At 37.6% G+C, this 23841-nt stretch overlaps 1 protein-coding gene and 1 long non-coding RNA gene across 36 annotated transcripts in view; one reads left to right on the top strand and one right to left on the bottom strand.

The window, feature by feature from the left end:
* SOX6 (SRY-box transcription factor 6) overlaps positions 1-23841 on the top strand; it is a 695707-nt gene that overhangs the window by 590281 nt on the left and 81585 nt on the right. For 32 of the 35 annotated variants that reach the window (XM_045039006.1, XM_045039005.1, XM_045039007.1 and 29 more), the window contains 2 exons: positions 15421-15570; positions 21210-21393. In XM_045039006.1, coding sequence (XP_044894941.1) covers positions 15421-15570; positions 21210-21393 — 334 coding nt within the window. The remainder of the gene's footprint in view (positions 1-15420; positions 15571-21209; positions 21394-23841) is intronic. The other 3 variants (XM_019812123.3, XM_045039032.1, XM_045039018.1) reach the window with 1 other exon arrangement.
* LOC109492033 lies at positions 14656-22662 on the bottom strand. The gene is made up of 3 exons (XR_002145738.3): positions 22596-22662; positions 17712-17779; positions 14656-14985 (listed from the first exon to the last, which is right to left on the bottom strand). It is a non-coding gene; the product is annotated as an uncharacterized LOC109492033 (long non-coding RNA).

Here is a 23841-nt window from a genome sequence, read left to right as displayed (position 1 = left end):
CCAGCCACAATATCTACTAGACAGTAAGTACTCAATAAACATCATTTCTCTCCATACCCTTATACTTGTATCTCTCATCCATTAATTCATTCATAAAAAAAATATTTTAAAAAGCATATCCTACATGCTTTAGGTACTCTCTTAGGCAAGCAAGCTAAGCAAGTTATTGACCTCTTATGGTAATAGCCTAGAGAGGAAATCAGCTAAATGAGCAACACTTGAAAGTGATAAAGAAAAGATAACATGTGGCTAATCATGTGGTATATATGTATAGAAATATATTCACTTATTGGTTGACCAAGCTGGTTGTGTACAGGCTTTTTGAAATCTTTCTGTCCTAATACCTATGCTTAATGACTGCTCCTGAGTTCAAAAAGCATAAGGCCCCATGCAGTGCTCTTTAGAAAGAAGTGGTGGCCAGGCAGCAAAAAAGATACTTTAGACTGGACTTGCCACTAACCAAGAAAAAATGGCACCATATTGAAAGAAAAGCCTTCACACATAGACAATGAGACTGTAAGATTGCATAGATTTCCAGAGCCAGAAAGACCCCCAGAGGCCTTGAGGGTCAAATCCTTATTCTACCACCAGTTCCATGAGCATGGCCAAATTAATCTTTCTATGCCCAGATTCCATTAGATGGGATTAGGAGTAATACATACCCCAAAGGGCAGTTGTAAAGAATAAAAAAGAAAATCCGTATCCAAAGTTCTTTATACACTGTCAAGTATTATGTGAATCTTTTGGTTTTATATTTGAAGAGACTCGGGTCCAGAAAGATGGATTAACTTGACCAAAGCCACATACTTTGGTAGTGGCCTGGGTTAGGATATGCAGAATTGTGAAGCGACAGTGTGAAGAACTAAATTTGATTGCTTCTTTTAAATAAATTCATAAGAAACGAATTGATCAAAATTGAAGCGTTGCCAAGAGGACAATATAGCCCAATATAACTTCCACCTATTCTAGGTGCAAGTGGGTGGGGTGAGTTTTTGTAGAGATCTATTTTTTGCAATTGAATGTACCAACCTAATGAAGATTATCCTTTAAAAAAATATTAAGGTGTATTAAAGTATAAGACCCTGTAATAGTGATGGTAGCAGTGACAAGGCCAGAATATAAACTTGTATTAACATGAAAAAATTAAATAATTAATCTGCTCCTACATTAATTCCCCATATGTTGATGAAGTGCCTATTTGTGTAGTAAGCATGATTTGCTACTTGCAAGATACTAAGATCAAGCCTTGATCCATGCCGTCAGAAGGCCCACAATCTAGTAGACAATGTGATAGTTGTTAACATAGATGTATATCCAGAATGAAAACACTATGGGAGGAAGAAGTGTTAAGCTCTGCCTGGGGAAATATTGGCAATCTTCATGGATGGGATGGTGTTAAAATTGAATCTTGAAAAGAGAGTGGAAGTTCACTAGGTTTATGGGGCAAGGATACAGAGCAGCAGAGATAACAGAGGAGAGAAAGAGCACCCCAGACAAAGAGCAAGGATGCCTGTAGGTGTAGAAGCGATAGACAGCATGGCACCTTCAGGAAACGACAGCCTGGCACAGGCCAGGTGTACAAGAGCAATAGTTGGTAAGATTGGAAAGGTAAGCAAGGGGTCAGATCACAAAGTGCCTTTTACGCCACACTTGGGAATTTGTAATGCATGTGGCAGACATGATTTTATTCACACCGTAAATGGTAAAGTGGTATAAGGTATAGCGTACAACTTTATGATGTGATATTCCTCTATTAATTTGATCTCTAGTTTACATTTCCCATTACACTAGATTTAATAGTTAGGGAACTATATTTGCTAAGATTCATAGTCCCTTTAGTACAATGGTACCCTGTGGCATGTGAAACTGTGCAAATAGTGTAATGATACATGCAGAATAAACAAAACTGTTTAAGATTGAAGCAAAGCCAAGGTGCAACCATTTCCTGGGGATTTGGGGAAATCTTGTAATCTGAAGTTTGTACTAAACCCAATCATATTTATCACATTGCTTCTCAGTGAATGGACATTGATACTGTATTTCAACCAAATGATGAAGCAAGGAGCAAAAATCTATAAAGAAAAGCTATGGTTCTTCTAATTGTGCAATTATGCCCCTTTCTGGAATAATAAAATGTTCCTTGGCGGAGGTCAGGATCTCTGCCACTGACTTATTTAACAGATCCTCTTAACATCTGTCCTGCAGACTGTGCACTTTATTAGCAGACAAGAGACCCAACAGACTTTGCCTGCTGTGTCCCTTTTTCACATTCACACAGCTGTGGATTAACTCAGACTTTCCAGAAGAGGACCAACCAGAAGGGATAGTAACGTTATTGGCTGATTCTAAAAAGATGGGAAAAAAAGAGCAGAAACAAATGTTGCCCTAGTACAATTCAGTGTTTTTTAGGGTGACAATTACCAGTCTGTTTTAAAAAGGAATAAAAGCTATTTCACTAAAAAAGGAAAGTCTATTCATATCTGTGTGGGAACCTAATCAGGCTCTTGTTTCCAATGACGATGCCTCCACAGTCGCACCAGGTCTGCGACAAGAATGCTCCTTTTGTATGCCGATAATGTGGAAACGATAAAATTTCCTTTAAGAGACATATGTGTTTACATCATGCGATGTGTTATTTGACAAAATGCTTTGTTCTCCTCATATTTTCCATGCAGAGTTTCATGCTGGGTTGTTTGGCTGGAAATCTTTGATTAACTAGAATTAGTTGCTGAAATAAAATAGACACTTTTGTTTTATGAGTCCTCTTGCTGAGCTGTAAATTATAGCAAAATATATAAGGAGTGACAGAAAGAAGTGCTGATCTGAACCTCTGACCCACAACAGGCACAAAAACATAAGATTATTCCTTCAAAGAGCTGCATAGAGACATAAATATTTCACGGTCCACTCGGAATCCTGCCCTCTTAACAAACTAAAGCTGCGATTTTACATCATGTAATGAGAGTTTTCCAGAGGTGTCATGGTAGACTTACGCAGAGTATTGAGATTCTAAAAAATCCTCCTATGTTAGGACCCTTAATGCTTAAAATTTTTCTCTGGCCAGCAACAGACCATAAAAAAAGAACAAAACAAAGTTCCTGTTCCCTAAACAAATAGCCAAGGGTGGTTTTCCTTTTACTAGAAGAGCGGCGTAGTTTATAACTCTTAAGGCTTCTCAGAGCCAGGTTGGCCTTTTATTTTTTTATTTTTTAACGTTTATTTATTTTTGAGACAGAGAGAGACAGCGCATGAACAGGGGAGGGGCAGAGAGAGGGAGACATAGAATCTGAAACAGGCTCCAGGCTCTGAGCATTCAGCACAGAGCCCGACGCGGGGCTCGAACTCACGGGCCGCGAGATCGTGACCTGAGCTGAAGTCGGACGCTTAACCGACTGAGCCACCCAGGCGCCCCCAGGTTGGCCTTTTAGTGTGAACATCACAGTTCTGTGAAGCAGTCTTGGGGTACCAGCCTGAAGGAGTGGGCTGTGAAGGGGGACCATTAATAAAAGCAGAACAGAAACTGTTAGCCTAAACACTGTGTGTGTTCTAGAGCTTGGCTTAGGATTATTGTTATTTATTTATTTATTTATTTATTTTTGGTTAAATAACTTTATAGAATCACTTATGTTTTAGTTAACATAGGATCTCTTGCCAGAGCTTTGATGTAAGCAAAGCCTGCCTCACTGTTCTCAGTCAAAACTAACTGCGATGGGTGTGTTAACTCACCTTACCGTGGTTATCATTTCATAATATATGCATAGGTCATATTGTCGCGTTGTTCACCTAAACCTTACAGAATCTGGGGGCACCTGGGTGGCTCAGTTGGTCAATACTCTGTCTTTGGCTCAGTTCATGATCTCACGGCTCATGGGTTTGAGCCCCGTGTCGGGCTCTGTACTGACAGCTCAGAGCCTGGAGCCTGCTTCTGATTCTGTGTCTCTGTCTCTCTCTGCCCCTCTCCCACTCATGCTCTGTCTGTCTGTCTGTCTCTCTCTCTCTCTCTTTTAAAAAAAAATAAACATTAAAATAAACCTTATGCAATCTTATTTGCCAATATCTCAATGAAACTGGGGGGGAAAACCCTAATTGTTCCCAGTGATGGTGTTTCAGTGGTAGTTTGTAAATGCTTCCGTGTTGCCTTTTATCATATTGTGTCTCTCTCTCTTTCTCCTTTCTGTCCTTGCTGTGAGCTCCTGAGAGGCTGCATATCTTCTTCATCTTTGTATCCCTAATATTTTTTGCTAAATTGAATAAAAATGCCAGATGTTTTTTTTTTCAGAGTAAGATGTTTAGAGTGACATCTCTTAAAGAGAATATACTGATAAGAATAAGAACCTACAAGTATCAAGTCTTTTTAGTGTGCCCTTCTTATGAGTATGTTACGTGCATTAACTCATTTACTCCATACAACAGTCTTTTGGAGTAAGTACTATTATTTTTCCCATTTTAAAGATGTGGAAATTTAAGATCCAGAGAGATTAAATAACTCTCCTTAGATTAGTTCTGACAAAAGAGTGTGCACTCTTAATCACTATGCTGTCCTGCTTCTCACAGCAACGTATAAACCTTATTTTTCTAAGTGTCTTCTTTAGTCCTTTATATTAACCATTCCTTGCTTTATCTGCTATAAGGAATTTTAAAGGTGGATTATTGATATATGTATCAGTATCGTATCTAGTGACAATAAAGTGTGTTATGTAGTTATTACACAGTCTTTGAATGATTTTTACCATGGCTGCTATGGATAAGGTATCATTCCTTTCTGCTAATTAGGGAGTAAGCCACGGGTATTACTGTAGGATACAGATGGCATATTTACATACTGCAAAATATGCTGAAGTTCTCCAATTGGCAATATTAATAATTCGCAGTTCAAAAAATGACAGTTAGTGGAGGTGGCTCGGAAACAGGGTAAAACATTTATTTGAATTTAAAAAATATAGAAGAAAATAAAAAGGGAAAATAAGAAGAGGATGTTTTGTATTATTTCTTGTCGAGTTTACTTGATCACTTCAAAGTGAATTCAAAATGCTTCCTTATCTCCCTCAACATTTATTACAAATGTTCATTTTAGGTTAATATTGTTAATGAATATTATGTTATTAATATGAAATTTCTGTGTAATAAATCTGTGCATTTCATCATAGGTATGAATTTTGTTCATTCGCATGATTCTTATGCTCAGTCTTCCATAGTCTCCTGAGAAATTAAAAACCAAGTTCAGTTTATAAAAACACTAAAAACATTTTCATGTAACAGACATGTTTATTTCCAACCAGCCACATTTGTTCTGTCCATCAATTAAAGTGAAGAAAAATGACCTTTAGAAAATACTATTCTTTTCTTTCATGCAATTTTATTTTCCCAAATATATATTTTTAACAATTTGAACAAAAACTTATTTTTTTCATTGCATACTTACTCATATTTATCTTCATTCTGTTGTTTTGGGGGCCTCATTATGGGTGGAAATCGAAGGGTGTAAAAGCTGAGCAGTTGTAGAATATTTTTCAAGCAACAGCATCTGGTTTCTTGGCAGTCATCGTGGGCCAAGGCAAGGCAGTCCTGGCATATCTCCAGATTTTTCTGTGGGTATTGCTGAGGGATTTCCAGGTCTGCCATGTTGTTGTGATGTTGTTTCCTAGAAACCCGGAAACTCAGAATGGAGTCCGGAGTCAGTCTGGTAGTATTTAAGGTCTACATGATCTGGCCTCCTTGATACCTTTTTGACATCTGACCCATCACCCTTTTCCAAGCTCACTTTGCTCCAGCCACACTGGCATCCTTGCTGTTCTTCACACATGCCAAACACGAGCATCTCTGTGCCTCAGGACATTCACCTCTCCTTTGCCTCTGCCGTGGATGCTTTTCCTGGGTTATCACATGCCTTACTCCCTCACTTCTTTCAGGTCTCTACTCAAATGACCCTTCTTTTAGTTTTCCTGACCTACTCTATATTAAACTCCCCCTCCCTTACATTCATATACCTGGTCACTTTATATTCCATGGCACATATTAGCATCAAAGTTACACATCTGCGTGCTAATTCATCATCTTCCCCCCGCCCCCCTTACCCGAAGTCACTGCTCACTCCTGTTTTCCCAAATAGTACCTGGCCATTAGTAGCCAGCCAATAAATACTTTTTGCATGAATCCAAACCAAAATTCGCCTTTTTGGTTACAAAGAAACAATGCTTTTAAATATTAGGGACCTAACATCTACTCATTTACTGAAAGTACTTTATTCAATTCAGCCTGTACTCAAATATATACACCCCCTGAAACTTCCCTGTGACTTTGAGGCTATGGGAAATAACACTTCGGTTTCAAATCCAATTTCTGGACTCCTCGATGAGTTTTTATTTCCTATTGGTAGAGTCAAGATGCACTTGTTTAAGGTTTCCCTGATGAGCCACAGCTTTGTGACTAGAGAGTTAAAGGAGCGTTACGAATGCAGGCTGTACCACTTGGAGCACATTCAGAGAACTGGGTCTCTTCAGCATTGCCTGCCCAGCTCTTGGAAACAGAAGGAAAACAGTCAGGTTCGTTCCCATAATGTCGATTTACACCTGCCCTCATTATCACCTCTTCGAATATCTTGCTTCAAAAACCAAAGTACTAATTGTTTCAATGACCGAACTTTATTTCTGTAAATAAAACATTATGTATTTACATATTTTATTTGGCACCCTGAAAGATACTTGGAAAGGCAAGGAGAGATTGAATTTTCTTAAAATTATTGGGGGTTGCTTTGTTTATGCTTAGTTATTTCCACTATGCAACTGTGTTCTATAAAGAAAAGCTCTTCTGAATGCATTCCAATATAATTGGTGTCATCCAAGAATGAATTCTGTTTTTTTTTGTGGTTTTTTTGGTCTTGTTTTGTTTTGTTGTGTTTTGTTTTTGTAGCAGATGACTGACTGGGTGCTCAACCTGATGGATTCAGAATTTTTTTTGAAAAATGTCTCCTCATGTAAGGCTAGGACCATTGACCTGAGCCTCTCCCCTTTTCTTTTTTCTTTTCTTTTACAGCTTCTCCTCTCTTCCACTTCCAGCATATTCTTCCCATTCCTCCCACCCCAGTAGCACAATGAGTTATGTCAGAGGAGCTACTCAGTGCTTGGGAAAATAGGCAAGAGGATCTTCAGCCAGGAAAACTCTTTTTTCAATTCATTTTTCTTTACTTGACATTCTTGTGCCGGCTGCAGGGGATAATGAAATGAATTAAACAGGTCCTGGCTTTCCAATGCCTTACAGTCAATGCTTGTTCTATTTTTTCTTTGGTTGTTGTGGAAAGGCAAATAGCTGAAGTCTCAAAGGGGATGAAATAGGTCCACTCTCACCTGAGACAGCTTTTTGGCTCTTTATGTATATTTGCATAAACTTTACTTTAAAAAATCTGAAAACACCTTAACATGATGATAATTACCTAAGCTAATTACTGTCGTTGCATTTTAAAATCTGCACATTTAAAAACAAATATTAAAATAAAATTCTACCACATAAATTATTTTTTGGGTGCCCAATGATTGTTTTTCAAATATATATAGGATACATTTCTCTTTCAATTCTGGGGGAATGGTGGGAAAACAACCCTTTTATGAAGTCCAGATCAGAAGCTCTGACAAAATGTACATATTCTATTTGCACTCAGTTCCCTAAGAGAACAGAAACAAGAAGAAAAGAGTCTGTGTGAACACTGGATGGGAGAAATAGTAAATTTGGGTTCTAGATTTCCTTCTATCTATTGCTTGTCAGTTGGTATTCTTATGCAATCACCTTCCTTCTCTAGGCTTGAGTTTTCCTCATCTGTAAAGCAAAGGGATTGGATTAAATGATGTTTACAATTCTTCCTTCTGCTAACATTGTGTTATCTGGTGTTTCTTTATAAGAAAATCAATGCATGACTTGATGGACCCACATGTTATAAGTTCAGGAAGATGGAAACAAAGAAAGAGATTTCCATCTCTGGGGATCCTTTTGGAGAGACTGTGAGCAAAGGTATAATAAGAAAAAGGTGTGGGCAGAAATGATAACAATTCCAAAAAGATAGAGCCAAGAAGAGAAGTAAAGGAGCTTTAGTGATCATTGTTAATACAGCATATATTAAACATCAGGCATGATGTTAGGTGCTGAGGACACGTTAAAGAAGACTCAGTCCTTCCCTTAAGGAGCCTGGAATTTGCTGGGAGATAGAGACATTAAAAAAAAAAAAAACAAAACACTTCCGTAAAGTACACAGGAATAGATGATGAGATATGGGGGGAGCACAAGGGAGACAGGGTTCAGATAAGGCCTTAAGGAGAAAGTGACTTTTAACCAAGACTCAAAACATGAGTAGAAGTATGACAAACAAGAGGGGTTAACAGAAAAGGAAAGAATATGGCAGGAGAAGTGAGAAGGTTGAGTTGGAAATTAACCCAATACGTGAGGAGTGGGTGTGGTAGCTCTTCCCTTATTCCTTCTCATCTCCTATCCCTACAGCCAATTTTCTTTGGTGTCAAGTATTAGGGGTATAGCTAAACAAGTGCCTTCTATGCTGAAAAACAAGGACTTCAGTTTTTTCCTTCTATAAAACCACAGCTATATTTCCTGGATCGTTTTGTTGACATTGGAGGTTTATGAGAAGTAAAAGTATTTGTGATCTCTTTCAAATTATTTTTAAGCTTTCTCCGTTCCCCCCGCCCTCAGTCTGTAATGACTTGTTACTGACATATTTTCTTCCCTGTGCTGAACAAGCACTAAATCATGCTGCTTAATTACCCCTGTCTCCGTTCTACCTTCTCACAGCCTCACAGCTGAACTTGTCCAGCTTTATAGCATGCCTTGCTCGGTAGGCGGGGGAATGGTCATCAGCATTGTTTTGAGAAGGTAACAAAACCCAGGATGTCCCTGGAGAACTGAGCCAGGCTTGGGGCCTAGTGTTAGGCAGCATCATTCAAGTAAATGACATTTCCTTAAAGATGCTCCCCTACCAACCCTGCTTGTCTCACGACTCCATCATCTTCTACTGCCCTCTCCAACCCCCGAGTAGTGTGTTGTATACAAGAACAGAATCTGAGTTATCCAGGGCCAGGGATCTGGGGTTCCCAGATATTATGTGGAACCACAGCAGGTGGGGTAAATATAAGGGTAGGGGTTGAAATTTCAGTAGTGCCTATTGAATCTGTTTTTATAGAGGAGTATTTTCCCTTCTCTTCCTTTCTTCGTTATCCACCAATAGGCTAGTTATATCTGAGGGGAAAAATTTTTTTTTCTTTCTCTCTGGGCCAGATTCCGACAGGCCACTTTAAAATGCCCTTTCTAATTGAAATGACAAAACACAGGAGAATTTACTCCAAAGAGAATCTGGTGTGTGAAGTTGTGCCTGCTTTTTTACTGTTGGTTTCCATATACTGGAGCATACTGGTGCCAATTTAAAGCCCCTGTCAATTTCCATTTGTATCAAGTTCCCCTATTTCTACCTATATTCTGCATAGTTCTTTTTACTTTATCAGTCTCCTCAATATGTGTCACTAGGGTATTTCAAGTGTCTTCTATTATGGCTCAAAGATCAGTTGGAGAAGGGAGCTGTTTAGATAAAAATTGCGCCCCTTGCTCCTTCAAGGTGGCTGGCTGGTGGTACCATTAACCCTTTCTGTATGTGAGGGCTGTGAAGTGCCATTTTAGAAAAAGTCACTGCAAGACATCTGGAAATATAGTTTGCTATTTGAGAACTCAGAACAGCAGCAACATCAGAATCTCTCTTCTCCTTGGACAATGATTCTTGTCTGGTGGCTAGGAACAGGAAATGGGTTTCATTATAATTCACTGTAGAGCTTATGTAAAGCACATGGACTTTAAAGTAAGACTGACTCTATAAAATAGATAATAATTCCCATTTTCTATAATTATTTAGAAAACTAAATAAAATAATAAATGTTAAATACCTAACACAGAACCTGACTGAGTTAGCGTACAATATATGCTTGTTGAATTCACACATGAATGAATGAGGGTGATGACTGAATGGCAGGATGAGTGGTTATGTGGTTATGTGAAAATCATGCGATTATGAGAATATAAGCCTTGCACCTTTTTTTGGATGGGGTTCTCCATTGGAGAGCTTACATGATTTTATCCCAGAAAGCAGGTATATACATGATACATATGTATACATATATACACACATTTATGTATGTATAATGTATATACCTATATATGTATATTTCATATTATGTTAAGTATTAGATACACTGACACCACTCATAATTTGACATGAATTTGGCTGTACGGGGCAAAACGTGCCTCTCTTTCCAAGTACAATAGTGTTATAAGATGACTCTGACAAAATACATTTTTTAGGTCCTGGCCATAGACTGGTGTATCTACTTGAAGACACTCAAGAATTTCAGGGGCGCCTGAGTGGCTCAGTCAGTTAAGCGTCCAACTTTGGCTCAGGTCATGATCTCACGTTTCATGGGTTCGAGCCCCACGCTGGGCTCTGTGCTGACAGCTCAAACCCTGGAGCCTGCCTCAGATTCTGTGTCTCCCTCGCTCTTTCTGCCCCTACCCCATTCACAGTCTGTCTGTCTCTCTGTCTGTCTGTCTGTCTGTCTCTCTCAAAAATAAGCAAACACACACACACACACACACACACACACACACACACAAAAGAATTTCACCACAAGGCTGAGTTTGGTAGGACCTACTGTTTTGTGTTGAATGTAAGTAGCCCTAGTTATTAAAGTGTCACTAGGATACAAATGCAAGATAGGTTTTTTTTTGAAGGCTAGTCTCAGGACACAGAAGTCTAGAAATAGTATTAGAGGTATGGATTTATGACATCTTCATAGGACTTCCTTAATCCAATGTATTTAAAAGATTCGTCAATAAGTTGGTGGTAAAGCATAGAAAAGATTCTGTGTGTCTTGGCTTTAATTCATTGCTTTTTCTAGATACTTCTTGTTAGGGGAATAAAGTCTAAAATGATTCATGTGGCCTTTAAGACTCTACCCCTCTCTAGCCTCTTGTCATGCCACTGTACCCACACTTAACCGTCCTTTCATGTTGGCCCTTTTTTAGTATCTTGAAAACGTTACTTTCTTTTCTACCCCAGGGCCATAATAATCAATGTTTCTTTTTTCTGGAATGTTCTTTATAACCTTTCCTCCTGGTTAATTCTTACTTAAAGTGTTATTTCCTTGGAGAAGCGATTTTGATTCTCCAGACTATGTTAAATGCTTTTGTTAGATGGTCTTTTGACATTCTGTATTTTTCTTTCTCAGCACTTAACCTGAACATAATTCACAGTTACTGTCTAAGCATTTATTTAATATCAGGTTTTCTTTCTAGCTCCATTAAGGCAGTAACTGTTTTCGAGTTGCTTGCTGTTGTACCTCCAGTGTTTAGCATAGTGTTTAGTTAATAGTAAGCATTTGATAAAGAATTGTTGTTGAACAAATTCATCAATGCTGGAAATGTACTCGTGATGTGCAGAGGTTGGTTCATCATATAGCCATTTCTACTTTAAATGGTAATGTTGGAATGAGAGCCAAAGTGTTCTTCTATTATCTAGTTATATCATCTTGAGTGTGGTACTTCTCTTCTCTAGTCCTCCTCTCATCAGAAGAATGAGGAGGTAAGACTAGACTAAATGATCTGTGAAGGCCCTTTCAGTTCTAGATGTGAAGTATGTCAGTTTTCAGCTTACCAAAATCTTAATAATGACTACTTTATTAAAACTGAACTAATACTAAAGGTGGAATATTTCTGCCATAAAATAGTGAAAGCATTTCTTAAAGTGCTCCAATAAAATCTGAGTGATTTTATAATTTTGAAAAATATTTAGCTAGGCTCATTTTTACATATATGCACTGCATGACTTTTATATATCTTGGATAAAGAAACAACTCAATATCCCAAACAATCACCGAACATTTTTCAAAATTGAAATGGCAAAAAAGTCTATATTTACAGAAATAGTCTTCACCAAAGTTTAAATGTTTATGGGACTCTGGCTAAGTCTGTTATAAGCTTTACTACATTGTTGGTTTTTTAAACCTCAACTGTGTTTGTAAATGAATATTCATTATTATCATCATTGTGTCTGTGAACTGTGATCTCAGAATCCTATGTGGAGTGACATTTTTGTAAACTCTTGCGTAATCGTTAATCAGAGCTTAACCCTTTTCTTTCCCAAACCATTAGTCTGCAAAGGACTTTTCTAACTAAAGCTATTTACTTGGATAACTAATATTTTATGTTCTTTCAAAAAGGATGTGGTATCATTTAGAGAAACTTTAAATTTATAAGTAAACTAAGAAGAAAAATCAATACCACCCCTCAGTTGCTGCTCAAGCAGTAGAATTTGTGTTAGAAAAGTTTAAGACAGGTGACTAAAGCCAGCAGTTATTAAAAAAGCTTTCTAGTCAAAGTTTTAACAAATGACTTCAAAAGAACCATTTCTTTTGAAACAATGTAATTTAATTTGGGCTGGGCTTATTTTCTTTTATTTATTTATTTATTTATTTATTTATTTATTTATTTATTTAATTTATTAATTTATTTATTTAATTTATTTTTGAAACGCAACACCATAACATTATTCATTATGTATGATAAATATAATCATGTACTACTTCTTTTGCCTCATTTTTAGAAAATGTCTCTCCTTCTTAACATCCAGTGATTTTATATAGTATGTTAATTCAAGAATATTGATTGGTTATCTCTTATTTGCAAGGTACTATTCTCTCTGCTTGCCCTCAGAAATAATTAGGTTGATCATGACTTCGATAAGCTTACAGTCTATCAAGCATGATAAGACATATATACACAACTAAGCACAGGTTTAAAAACAGTGGTAAGTGCCACAAAAAAAGGTGCACGTCAGGTGTTAAGGATCTATATCTTACATCTTCTCCAAAACTATATGCCTATTCCAAGACTTTGCAACCTCCGCAGCTCCTAAAACAGAGCCTTGCATATAGAACATATTCAATTAGTGTTAGCTTAGAAGATGAGCTATCTTTGAAATCATTTGGCAAGCCTATACCTATTCAATGAACGACATTCTTTTTACCCAGGTCAGATCTGCAATCTTCAGTCTGAAAAGCATGGTACTTATATCTAAAATTATACATTTTGGGGGCGCCTGGGTGGCGCAGTCGGTTAAGCGTCCGACTTCAGCCAGGTCACGATCTCGCGGTCCGTGAGTTCGAGCCCCGCGTCGGGCTCTGGGCTGATGGCTCAGAGCCTGGAGCCTGTTTCCAATTCTGTGTCTCCCTCTCTCTCTGCCCCTCCCCCGTTCATGCTCTGTCTCTCTCTGTCCCAAAAATAAATAAACGTTGAAAAAATAAATAAATAAATAAATAAGTAAATAAATAAATAAAATTATACATTTTGTCAGACAGACTGTGAACATTTTTATTTTCCTGAGTGCCTTCTATCTTTACATCATATTCTATTTTCTGTTTTTTTTTATTTCGAAGCTTATTCTACTAAATCTTTTCTGATCTCCTACTGACCAGTTTACTCAGCTCTATAAATTTTGTGGTGTGTGGAGATGCCCCTTCTTGCTTCTACTGTATCAGTGATGGCAGCTCACAAGGAACTCTGAGGAACACCAAGTCTGAGGAATCTCAGTGTTTCTGGGGTCATTCCTCTCATAGGTACAAACCAGTAGAGAGAGATATAAAATAAATGATTATCAAAGCTTTAGAGGAAGCAATTAACATTATTTCTAAAAAGCGACTATCTTGTTCAAGCTGAAGGATTTCTGAATTTAGTCAGCTTTTAAAAAAATAGATTTGTTCCCAGGGATTTTTTTTTCCTGTTTTTTTTTTTTTTCACTAGTTGAAGTTCCCTGGAGGACTCAAGATCGTCTGATCTTGTGACTTATTGAGGTAAAATGAAGGCATAAATGATGCTTAAGGACTCCTGCCTCTCAAAGATTTCATGACTCTTTAATACTCAGTCGTAGGGCACGTTAGTCATGATACCAGATACCATGTAGCCAACACTTTCTCAGCTCTCAACCATCTTCACTCCATTCAATACCAAACTTTTCTTCAGTGGCTTTATCCAAGAAGCAAATTTTCAGAAGCTTCACTTGCCCCTCTTTTGAAGACACTTGGCTGAATTTCAAAGGAAAAGGATACCACAGAGTAAAAAGGAAATAGAAGAGGCAGCCTTTTCTCCCCCTAACTTCTAGCAGTTTGACTTACTCTTACTTGTGAATTTTTCTTGCCACTGAGTCATTGCACATACAGAATTATGAAACTTTAATTTCTTTAGAGGCTTGTTATATTAGAAAAATTGTTCCAAAGAAAGCAACAATCATGACATAAGCACATCTGGCTCTTGCAAATTATTCTTTATTAAGCTTTCATTTAATTACATGTGCTGAAAGGTCTGTTTTTGATTACTGTAATTTTTTTTATTTGTCCATCTGAATGATAGTAATGCTGGAAATTACATACAAACCACCTGTTTTTTTTTTCTCCCTTACTAATATGACAAAGTTTGAGCTATTTTCTCTGTGGTTGATGAACTAGGAAGCTTATTTATTATGATACACATAGGACTGTCAAGGTAATGGCTTAATCTTGATTATAAGAAGAAAAGAAAATATTTGAATGGAGTTCCCAAGCATTAAACAGTGTGAAGACTGAGGCATCTGAATTCTGGCTAACCATAGAAGATCAACACATTCATTTATTATCAATTTCAACCAAAAGCTAATAAAACAACAGTCAAGGATTTAACATCCTGTGCTAGGAAAGAGAAGTTTCATTTCATTTCATTTCATTTTTTTGGTCACAAATCTGGCTATATTCTCTTGAGGATTATTTTATATGCTGCCTAGAAATAAGACCCCAAGAAAACAATGCCTGCTGTTGGGCCTGGGGATCTTGAAGGCGGCATTCTTATCATCCAGAAGGATCAGCATCCCCAGAGAAGCTTGGTCAGTATTAAATAAGAACAGTGTTCTTCCAGGAATCCCTAGGAAAGTTCAGATTAGTTTCTTAGTTCATGAATATTAAAATTGCATGAATGGACATATTGACATTTAAAGAACTTTTTATAAAGATTTTAGGCGCTAGAAAGAACCGTAGAGACCATTTAGTCAAATTCCTTTTTGTACTGAAGAAATTGAGTTCTAGAGCAACCAAATCCTTTGTTCACGTTCATCAAGTTACTGCTACAAGCACCAGGAACAAGACAATGGCTCCCATACTAGTACTCTTTCTTTATATTATTTGGGCTCTCACATTCCCTTTTTAAAAGATAGTGAGAGAGAAATCACAAGGTTGTCAGGGGAGTAGTTATGTAACAACACGGTAAGTTTTGTTTTTGTTTTTTGTTTTGTTTTGTGTTTTTTGAAACTCAATTTCAGCTGCATCTAAAGAGATAATGTTTGTCTCCCCTGTTTTGCAGCAGCTCTATGCCGCTCAGCTGGCCAGCATGCAGGTGTCACCTGGAGCAAAGATGCCATCAGCTCCACAGCCACCAAACACAGCAGGGGCAGTCTCACCTACCGGGATAAAAAATGAAAAGAGAGGGACCAGCCCTGTAACTCAAGTTAAGGTACTTGCTTTGCAGGATTGTGAAAACAGTTTGGAAAACAGCTTCACAAGAAAAGTAGTGAACCAGGCTGGGTTGGGAATAAGCAGCAGGAAGCATAGCAGCATAAAGGAAACCCAAATGCTTCTCTTTATGGTAAATTTCATGATTGAGCACTGAGAAACAGGTGTTTCCCTTTTGATAACAATAGTGCCATATTGTGAGCGCTTTACCTAAATCTGCAAACTCACTTCTCAAGAGTTTTCCCCATTTGGATTCTGGCTTTTATTTTTTAATGTTCATTGGCATGAATGGCCATGGTTTTATTACCAGTCTTTCTCATAGATTTGTGACACTTTCTCTCTAAGTTCCTGAAACAGGTGGGAGCCAACTTACAGTACCGGAAAAGGAGGTTCTCAAAACTTTAGATTTTAAAAAGGGGGACAGAAAAGAATCTAGTGCTGGGCCTTATATGGTTTGTTAATAAAGGACTGTCCTCTGAAAACATTTATAAAATGGGCTCTGAGGAATGAGTGGTATCATTATCTATTCATGCTTTGATACCCAGTAGTTGTGAGAGGATATGCAGGCTCTCCCAAGTTATGGCTGGGACATTGATAGATGCCTTTCCTCACTAATTTTCAGTGTCTTAAAATGTGGCACCCAGGAGGTACTTGGCGACAGAGGGAAATGGATGGATGATGCGCTCCAACTTTGTGCTGCAGCTGGTACCTATAGGTGGTACTGGTTGGTTTTTATAATATAGTTCAGGGAGACAATTGTTTTGTATCATTGACTTATCTACTCGGAGGGATACGCCAGCACAGATGTATTGTTGTAATGTGCCCAAAGTACTACATTTGGAGAAATTTTGCAATTATTAAATTTTCACAGGGAAACGTCTAAGGCCAACAAAATAGCATCAAATGCTACAAAGCCACTGAAAATGTATTATTTTTCCATAATGTTTTTGAGTATCTCAAAACTCCTGCCTGCAATTTTGAGATACTCCACATTTTGAGTATCTCAAAATTCCTGCCCAAAGGAATTAATTTAATGCCACCCATGCTTTAAACTCTCCAAAGACATAGATGAACATTTATGCTTTGTTGTTAGAAATACTGAGATATAACAAGAGCAGCTTACATTGAATAAGATAGCATTACTTACAGAAACAAGCTACCTATTTTGTGTTCCAAGAGTTTCTGTTTGTGAATAAGAGAACGCTACAACTCAAGCCACAGCACTTTGTTTAATTGGAGTTGTTAGAGTATGAACATATCAGACGGTATTGACTTGAAGTATTGAGTATTAGATATTTTAACATGAAAAAGCCACTTTATAAGTGAGTTGGCCAAATGGAACTGCACCAAACCAAGTCTTTACTGGATGAGTAAAATGTTCCCTGGTTAAATTCAAGTTTACATCTGCTTTTACCATTCCAGCTTTGTGGGCCAACTGAGTTTTATTACTCACTTGACCACATGCAAATTCTTAGGGAGTTCTCTATATAATTTGACTTGACTATATTTTATGTTAATAACAAAGGAAACATTCCTTATACTTATTAGATTGTTTATTGTATGTGTGGGTAAAAATATATAGACCAAGACATAAAGCAAATGTTTTAAATTAAAAAAAATAAAATAAAAGCTTCTGCCTACTAATGAAGAAGTTCTGAGAATAATCTCATGATTTGCTAATTGAAAGGATTATGGTCACTAAAATGTTTCTGTCTATGATCATTGCTTTCCCTCTGTATATAACATGACCACATGACACGAGGCATAGTTTGCTGAAGGTAACAAAATTAAACATAGATCATCTTATTGTACCTTCTTTCCCTGAGAGTTTTTATCTACAATAAATCTCAATATTGGAAATCAGAATGTTTTTGTTCAGATTTCAATTCTACCACTTTTACCACCTGTCCCTTTGGACAATTTGCTTAACTTCTTTCAGCCTTAGTTTTCTGCTTTGAGAAATGGGAGTTAATATTATTATGAGTCTTAAGTCCTCTCGCACATAGTGAGTGTTTCATTGATGTTAGTATAGCAGTGATCATGATGATGATGATCTGATGGTAATAAAGATGGCGGTAGTGGTGGTGGTAGCGATTATAATTGAAGCATCTAGTTGTGTACCAAGAGAGCCTAACAAAATACCTGGAGGATTTCCATTGTCAGCCATAATGGAGCAACAGGGATCGGATTTAGTCTTCTAGCTTAAGTAACTGAAACACAGGACAAGATATATAAAACAATGATTTTCAGGTATTTACGATAGGAATATAGGACAGTGATTCCTGAGAAAAGAGAAACAAATGAGAAAAGTACTACAGTTATTCCAGTTTACTGTCAAAAGGTTGTTTATAGGTAAGAGTGCAAGGAGGGATACCCACACGGAACACGGCAGCTCCCTGAATAGAGACATAGAGTTCAGAGTTTTGGGATGCCAAGGTAGATAAGAATTTGTGAGGTAGAGCACCAGAGAGGAGAGAGCTGCACAGAGGGAGAGAGGACTGAAAATCTGTAGGGGATTCTCCTGTATTTAGTGGAGTATTGATCATCATATGCATACGAAGAAACTCTCTGAGGCCAATGAAAAATACCAGATGTAGCAGGCAAAGCTATCACAAGGTTCACAGAGCACTGAGAATGGGTTTGTATTCCCATTAGCCAGAGTGGAAAGATCTCCTGACGCATGGGGTATCAGGTAGGGTTCCTCAGAAGGGTGTTACCTCAGTAATGGGACCAAATTATCCCTAGATTAATGGCTGCTCTGAACCTGCCTAACAAAGCTTAAATGCAAGCCTAGAAAGGATCAAATTTTTGTGTCTCAGAACATGTGTCTCAGAACAAAGTCCAAAATATTTGAAAAATGCCCAAACTCCAACACCCAGAACTGTAAAATTCACAGTGTGTAGCCTCCATTCAATAATTACCAGGCCTTTGAGGCACCTGGGTGACTCAGTTGGTTAAGCATCCAACTTCAGCTCAGGTCATGATCTCACATTTCACAAGTTCAAGTCCGGCGTGGGGATCTGTGCTGACAGCTTAGAGCCTGGAGCCTGCTTCAGATTCTGTGTCTCTCTCTGTCTCTGCCCCTTCCCCACTTGTGCTCTGTCTCTCTCTCTCAAAAATAAATAAACATTAACAAAATAATTGCCAGGCTTTTATAGAAGCAAGAAAATATGAACAATAATGAAGAGAAAACTCAATCAATAGAAATAGGCCCCCAAATAGCACAGATGATAGAATTAGTAGTTAAGATGGTAAAAACAGCTACTATAGGGACTTCCAACTTTGCCAAATGAGAAGGTAGGCAAATCTTCCCCCTAAACACACCCATAAAATTTATGTCAAGCTAAGGGCATGCTGTGAGAACCAGTATCGGGCCTGCCACGGTGACAAGGGATTTGATGCTTCCCATGCCCAGTGGCATTGTTGGTGGAAGTGCCAATTACTGAGCTATGAAAATAAATAGAGCATATTCAAAGCTGAAAAATAAAAGATATTATAAACACCACATGTTTAAGAAGATAGGAAAATATGAGCATTATAAGGCAAGACATGGAACACATACATGGAATGTCTGGAGATAAGAAATAGTTTTTGAGATGAAAACTATACTGGATTAGTACTGATGGGATTAGTAACAATTAGATATCACAGAAGAAAAGATTAGTGAACTTGATGATGGAATGATGAAAGTATCCAGAATGAAATACATAAAAAAAAAAAAAAAGACTATCAGTGCTGTTGGACATCAAATGACCTAGTATGCTCCTAGAGCCCCAGAAAGAAAAGGAAGGAACAGAAAAATATATTTGAAGAAGTAATGGCTAAAAATGTTTTAACATTGAAGAACACTTTGAACTCAGGTATCTAAGAATCACAGTGAACCCCAAATAAAAGAAACATGGAGAAAACTAAATAGCATATAAATCACTATTATTTAGAAAGGAGTGAAGGAACTAGTCTAAATATCCTTTGAGTGTAGAGAAAAGAGAAATACATTGTAATGAAGCACGTAAGATGTTTTTGACGTGCATAGTAGATATAACTGTGTTTCCTGAGACCTATCCTCCGTGTAGATATAGATAAATGTACATCTCAACAGATGTACTGGATTATCTATTTCCTACCAAGACAAAAAAAAAAATATTCACTACGTTATTGAGTGACTTATTTTCTCTGATAGTTTAATAGAAAGAGAATCTGGGATTTGGAATCCAGTAAAGTGCAATTCAAGTGCTGTCCCTCCACGTATGGCTTTGGACAGTGATTTTATCACTCTGACACTTCCTCCTCTGTCAATTTAGAATAGCACCCCCCAACTTCATAGACTTATTGCTAGTTAAAGGAGTGAATATGTGTGAAAATGTCTAGCACAGTGCCTGCTGTATACTGGCTTCTCTATGCATGTGATTTCTATTTTCTCTTTCTAATCTTCTTGAGTAGTCTGTTCTGGTATCTTTTTTGTCCCTCCCCTTAAACAGTGACCACTGATACAGGAAGAGACCATAGAGATCAGCTAGAATCAGGCTCTCTTTTTCTACAAATGAAGAAATTGAACCCCAGAGAAGTCACATGTTTGCCAACGGGGAGGATGTTCTGTTTCCAAGCTCTACTGTGTGCTTTAAAAAAATGGCATTAAAAGCAAGTTCTCTGTGCCTTTTCAGAAGCAAAACAGAAGTTAACATTTGCCAACAATTTTTATCTTAGAGCACAATAATATAGATCTTAAAACTGAACATTTAAATGAACATGTTTATATTACAACTAAATTTCTAGAACGATGGACGTGTTGTTATGTGTGTTTAACGGCAGGATAAATGAGACAAAATAAAGGCAAGGAGCTTAGCCTTCAAGCTCCTGGTTGCACTAGAGTTACAAGCCAGATATGTGAATACTGTGCTTGGTATAGAAGGGCAGGCATCTTAAAATAGGCACTCTGTAAATATGTGTAGCAAAGATTATAAAGAAACATCACTTTAGACATGAAAAATAAATTACATATAGCATGGTATGTAAAACATAATTATAATGTGTGCTTGCTGTTTGCAAAAATTAATTTTAAACATGAATAGAGACCAGAATATAGACCATGAGGCGTGTCCACACCCAGAAAGCCACATAGAAGCCATGCTGTGGCATGCGGCTCCCTGGGCAGAGGCCCAGGAGAGCAGAAGAAGCCTGTGTTTCCATTTTTAAAGTACTTGCAATTGTTTGATTTAAAATATATATTAAAAAATTAGCTGCAGAGCCTATTTATAGTTGCAGGAACTTTTCAGAGAGAATAACACAAAAGCACTACAGAGCTGCTGAAATTTTAAATAATTCTTTGTAAATGCCCTAGGTTAATTTAGATCCTTGAAAACACATTAGGAAATTAAGCTGTAATGTGAGCTAATTCAGATTTTAATTTGGCAAAAAGAATGATCCAACTACACAGTTAATGTAAATAGAAGCATAACACAGGGAAATTAATGAGGTTTCCTTCCGATGAATCTTCAAGGAGGTAGATAATTAGCTTCTTTTGTTATTATTGCAGGAGAATGTGGCATTGTCTCTGAGGTGTAAAATAACTGTGGCTTACTAAGTGATAATGTGCTTCATTTGTCTTCTTTTTTAATAATTATTTATGTTAAACTCTTGTAGGACGAAGCAGCAGCACAGCCGCTAAATCTCTCTTCCCGACCCAAGACAGCCGAGCCTGTAAAGTCCCCAACATCTCCCACCCAGAGTCTCTTCCCAGCCAGCAAAACCAGCCCCGTTAATCTGCCTAACAAAAGCAGCATCCCCAGCCCCATTGGAGGAAGTTTGGGAAGAGGATCCTCTTTAGGTAAATGGAAAGGTCGACAACAGGAAGAGATGTATGACTTGGGTAAAAATGAAGCAAACCTGTTCAGTGCTGACTGATCCCTGTTTCCAAAGTGTTCCTTAGTCCAGGGGACGGGGGTGGGGAAGTAAAATCCTTTCTACTAAAACATAACTAACACCTTTTGGTGTCTTGGGGTGATTAGAACTTTTGGAAAAGTCATAATATAAATCCTGGCGGGATAGGATATTTAGATGCTGATGAGTTAGATCTAGCAAATCAGAGACTTGGGGATTTCTGTGTTTGGTTAGTGCTTTGCCGCTGAAGCAACTCTAGGCAGACGAGAGTGATCAAGAAAACTCCAAGGGCCTAAAGGGACCTGACCTCCAAGCTGCCTGCTAAAAGTCCCAAGTTTCTTTGAAGCTTTATATTTTCTTTTTTAAATGTATGTGAATTTTACATCTTATTCCTTATTAGTTTTGCTTTAAAACAAATGTGAATGACACGCTTCAATGGCATAATATGAAATAAGATTGGTATCTGATAAGATATGTCATAATGATCCTCTGGTTTCTTACACTCTCTGATATATTGCCAAGTATCTCTAGGGACATTCATACCCCAGTGAGAAGTATAGAGGAAAAACATGAGTTTTGGCATCAGACAGACTTGGACTCAGAGCCTTCACTTACTCGTTATGTGACCCTGCGAAAGTTATTTAATATTTGTGAACTCAGTTTCCTAATCTCTTAGAGGGGAATATTATTACCTAGCTCATAGGTTGTTGTGAGAATTAAGAGAGAAAAATGCATATAAAATGCCTAACAGTGTCTGACACCTAGAAGTCATGTTATTTAAAAAGACTGGACTGAACCAATACCAACAGATTTACATACACATGTGGAATGAAACAATAAATGTAAAAGCATTTGTCAGTAGCAGAGTGCCAAATAAGTATTAACATGTTGTTACTAAGCCTCTTCGTTTCTGTAAGATACAGAGATTCCAAGGGATCGGGGATTTAGATTCTTCACATTACCTTCCTTGCCTTATTGAGTCCCAGAGCCTGAAATGCGTATTATAATAAACAAAATAATATGTAAGTGTAGTCATGTGCGGTTTAAAAGTCATTTTTGCCTACATATCTCATTTGATTTTTCATAATAATCTTATGTGGTAGAGCATTATTACCCTCATTGTATGATAAAGTAAACTGTGATACTTACAGGTAAAATGGCTTGCTCACAGCCAGGTAGCTATTAATTAGTAAAGCCAAGAAGACTAGAATCTGGGCCCTCTCACCTGAGTTCTATAAACTCAGTGCTGTTTTATGTGAGGTCACAGTTGGAGTGTTTGCTGCACTGTGCTGGGGTTAAGTGAATCTTCTGATGGTGAGACATAATTCTTCCTCATTCAGATTTGGGACATTAGGATTCATACAGCAGCCTATTCTCATTTTGAGTCAGAGTGCCTCCTCGAGGGGCCAGGAGGTTTTCACTCCAAGTCAGTGATACTCGTGTGGGAGAGAGAAGTGAGTCATTTCCAGCATGTGAATATGGTTGCTGGATTGTTGGAAGCTTGAGATAAGGAAAAAAAAAAGCCAACTTAAGGATAAATCCTAGGCTTGATCTTGAAATGGCCTTTCCATAGTCTAATTCTGAATTTTGTTTGGAAAGTATTTGCTATGTATACTGAGCATCATGAGGGACAAAGGAGACTATGTCACAGGCCCTGCTCTTATGGAGTTTATCCTTCAGCAGAGCATATTTCTTGGATCATGAGCTAGAAATAGGCTGAAGCAATCACAATTTTGTCCAGGCAATATTGGATAGAAATGTTTTGTTTTGTTTTTATCAGAAGAGTTCCAGAGCAAAATATAATGGGTTTTCTAAATCCTAACAAGTGATGGTTTGACTTTTAAATAATTTTCTATAGACAGCCTTGGGAATTTTTTCTAAACGCATTCATATGCACATGTATTGCACACACGTAGAGGCGTGGCATAGGCTTGACTCTAGTCTGGTTCTCTCTGTTCTGTCTGAGGTGTGTGCATGCATATACACATACATGTGCTATGAAATGTTCATACCAGGATACAAACAAGTGGATCGCATTAAACTTTACCATAGCAGCTGCAATCTATCAGTCAGCAAGCAGTTGCCCTCTTTCTGTCTAAAATTGGAAAAGCTTATATGAAGTATTAATTTTAACCTACAGTAAAATAGAAGCCATGGAGGAGAATTAGTTTAATTTCATTTTTCCCCCTCCGAGTTGCATGGAATATAATGAAAGTAAATATTTATTCTCACTGTACTTGGAGCTTTGTACTGATGTGAAAACCATTCCCACACATACAGCCTCGCTATCACGAAAACAGGGAGCTGAGAGCAGTGGGTGTTCGGTTGGGGGTAGGGAATGGGTTGTCATTCTCTTGGTAAATAACTGAGGCAGCATGAAGAGTAGAATGCTTCA

The sequence above is a fragment of the Felis catus genome, chromosome D1 (genome assembly GCF_018350175.1).
Source record: "Felis catus isolate Fca126 chromosome D1, F.catus_Fca126_mat1.0, whole genome shotgun sequence".
NCBI lineage: Eukaryota > Metazoa > Chordata > Mammalia > Carnivora > Felidae > Felis > Felis catus.
This window is presented reverse-complemented; position numbering and strand designations above follow the sequence as displayed.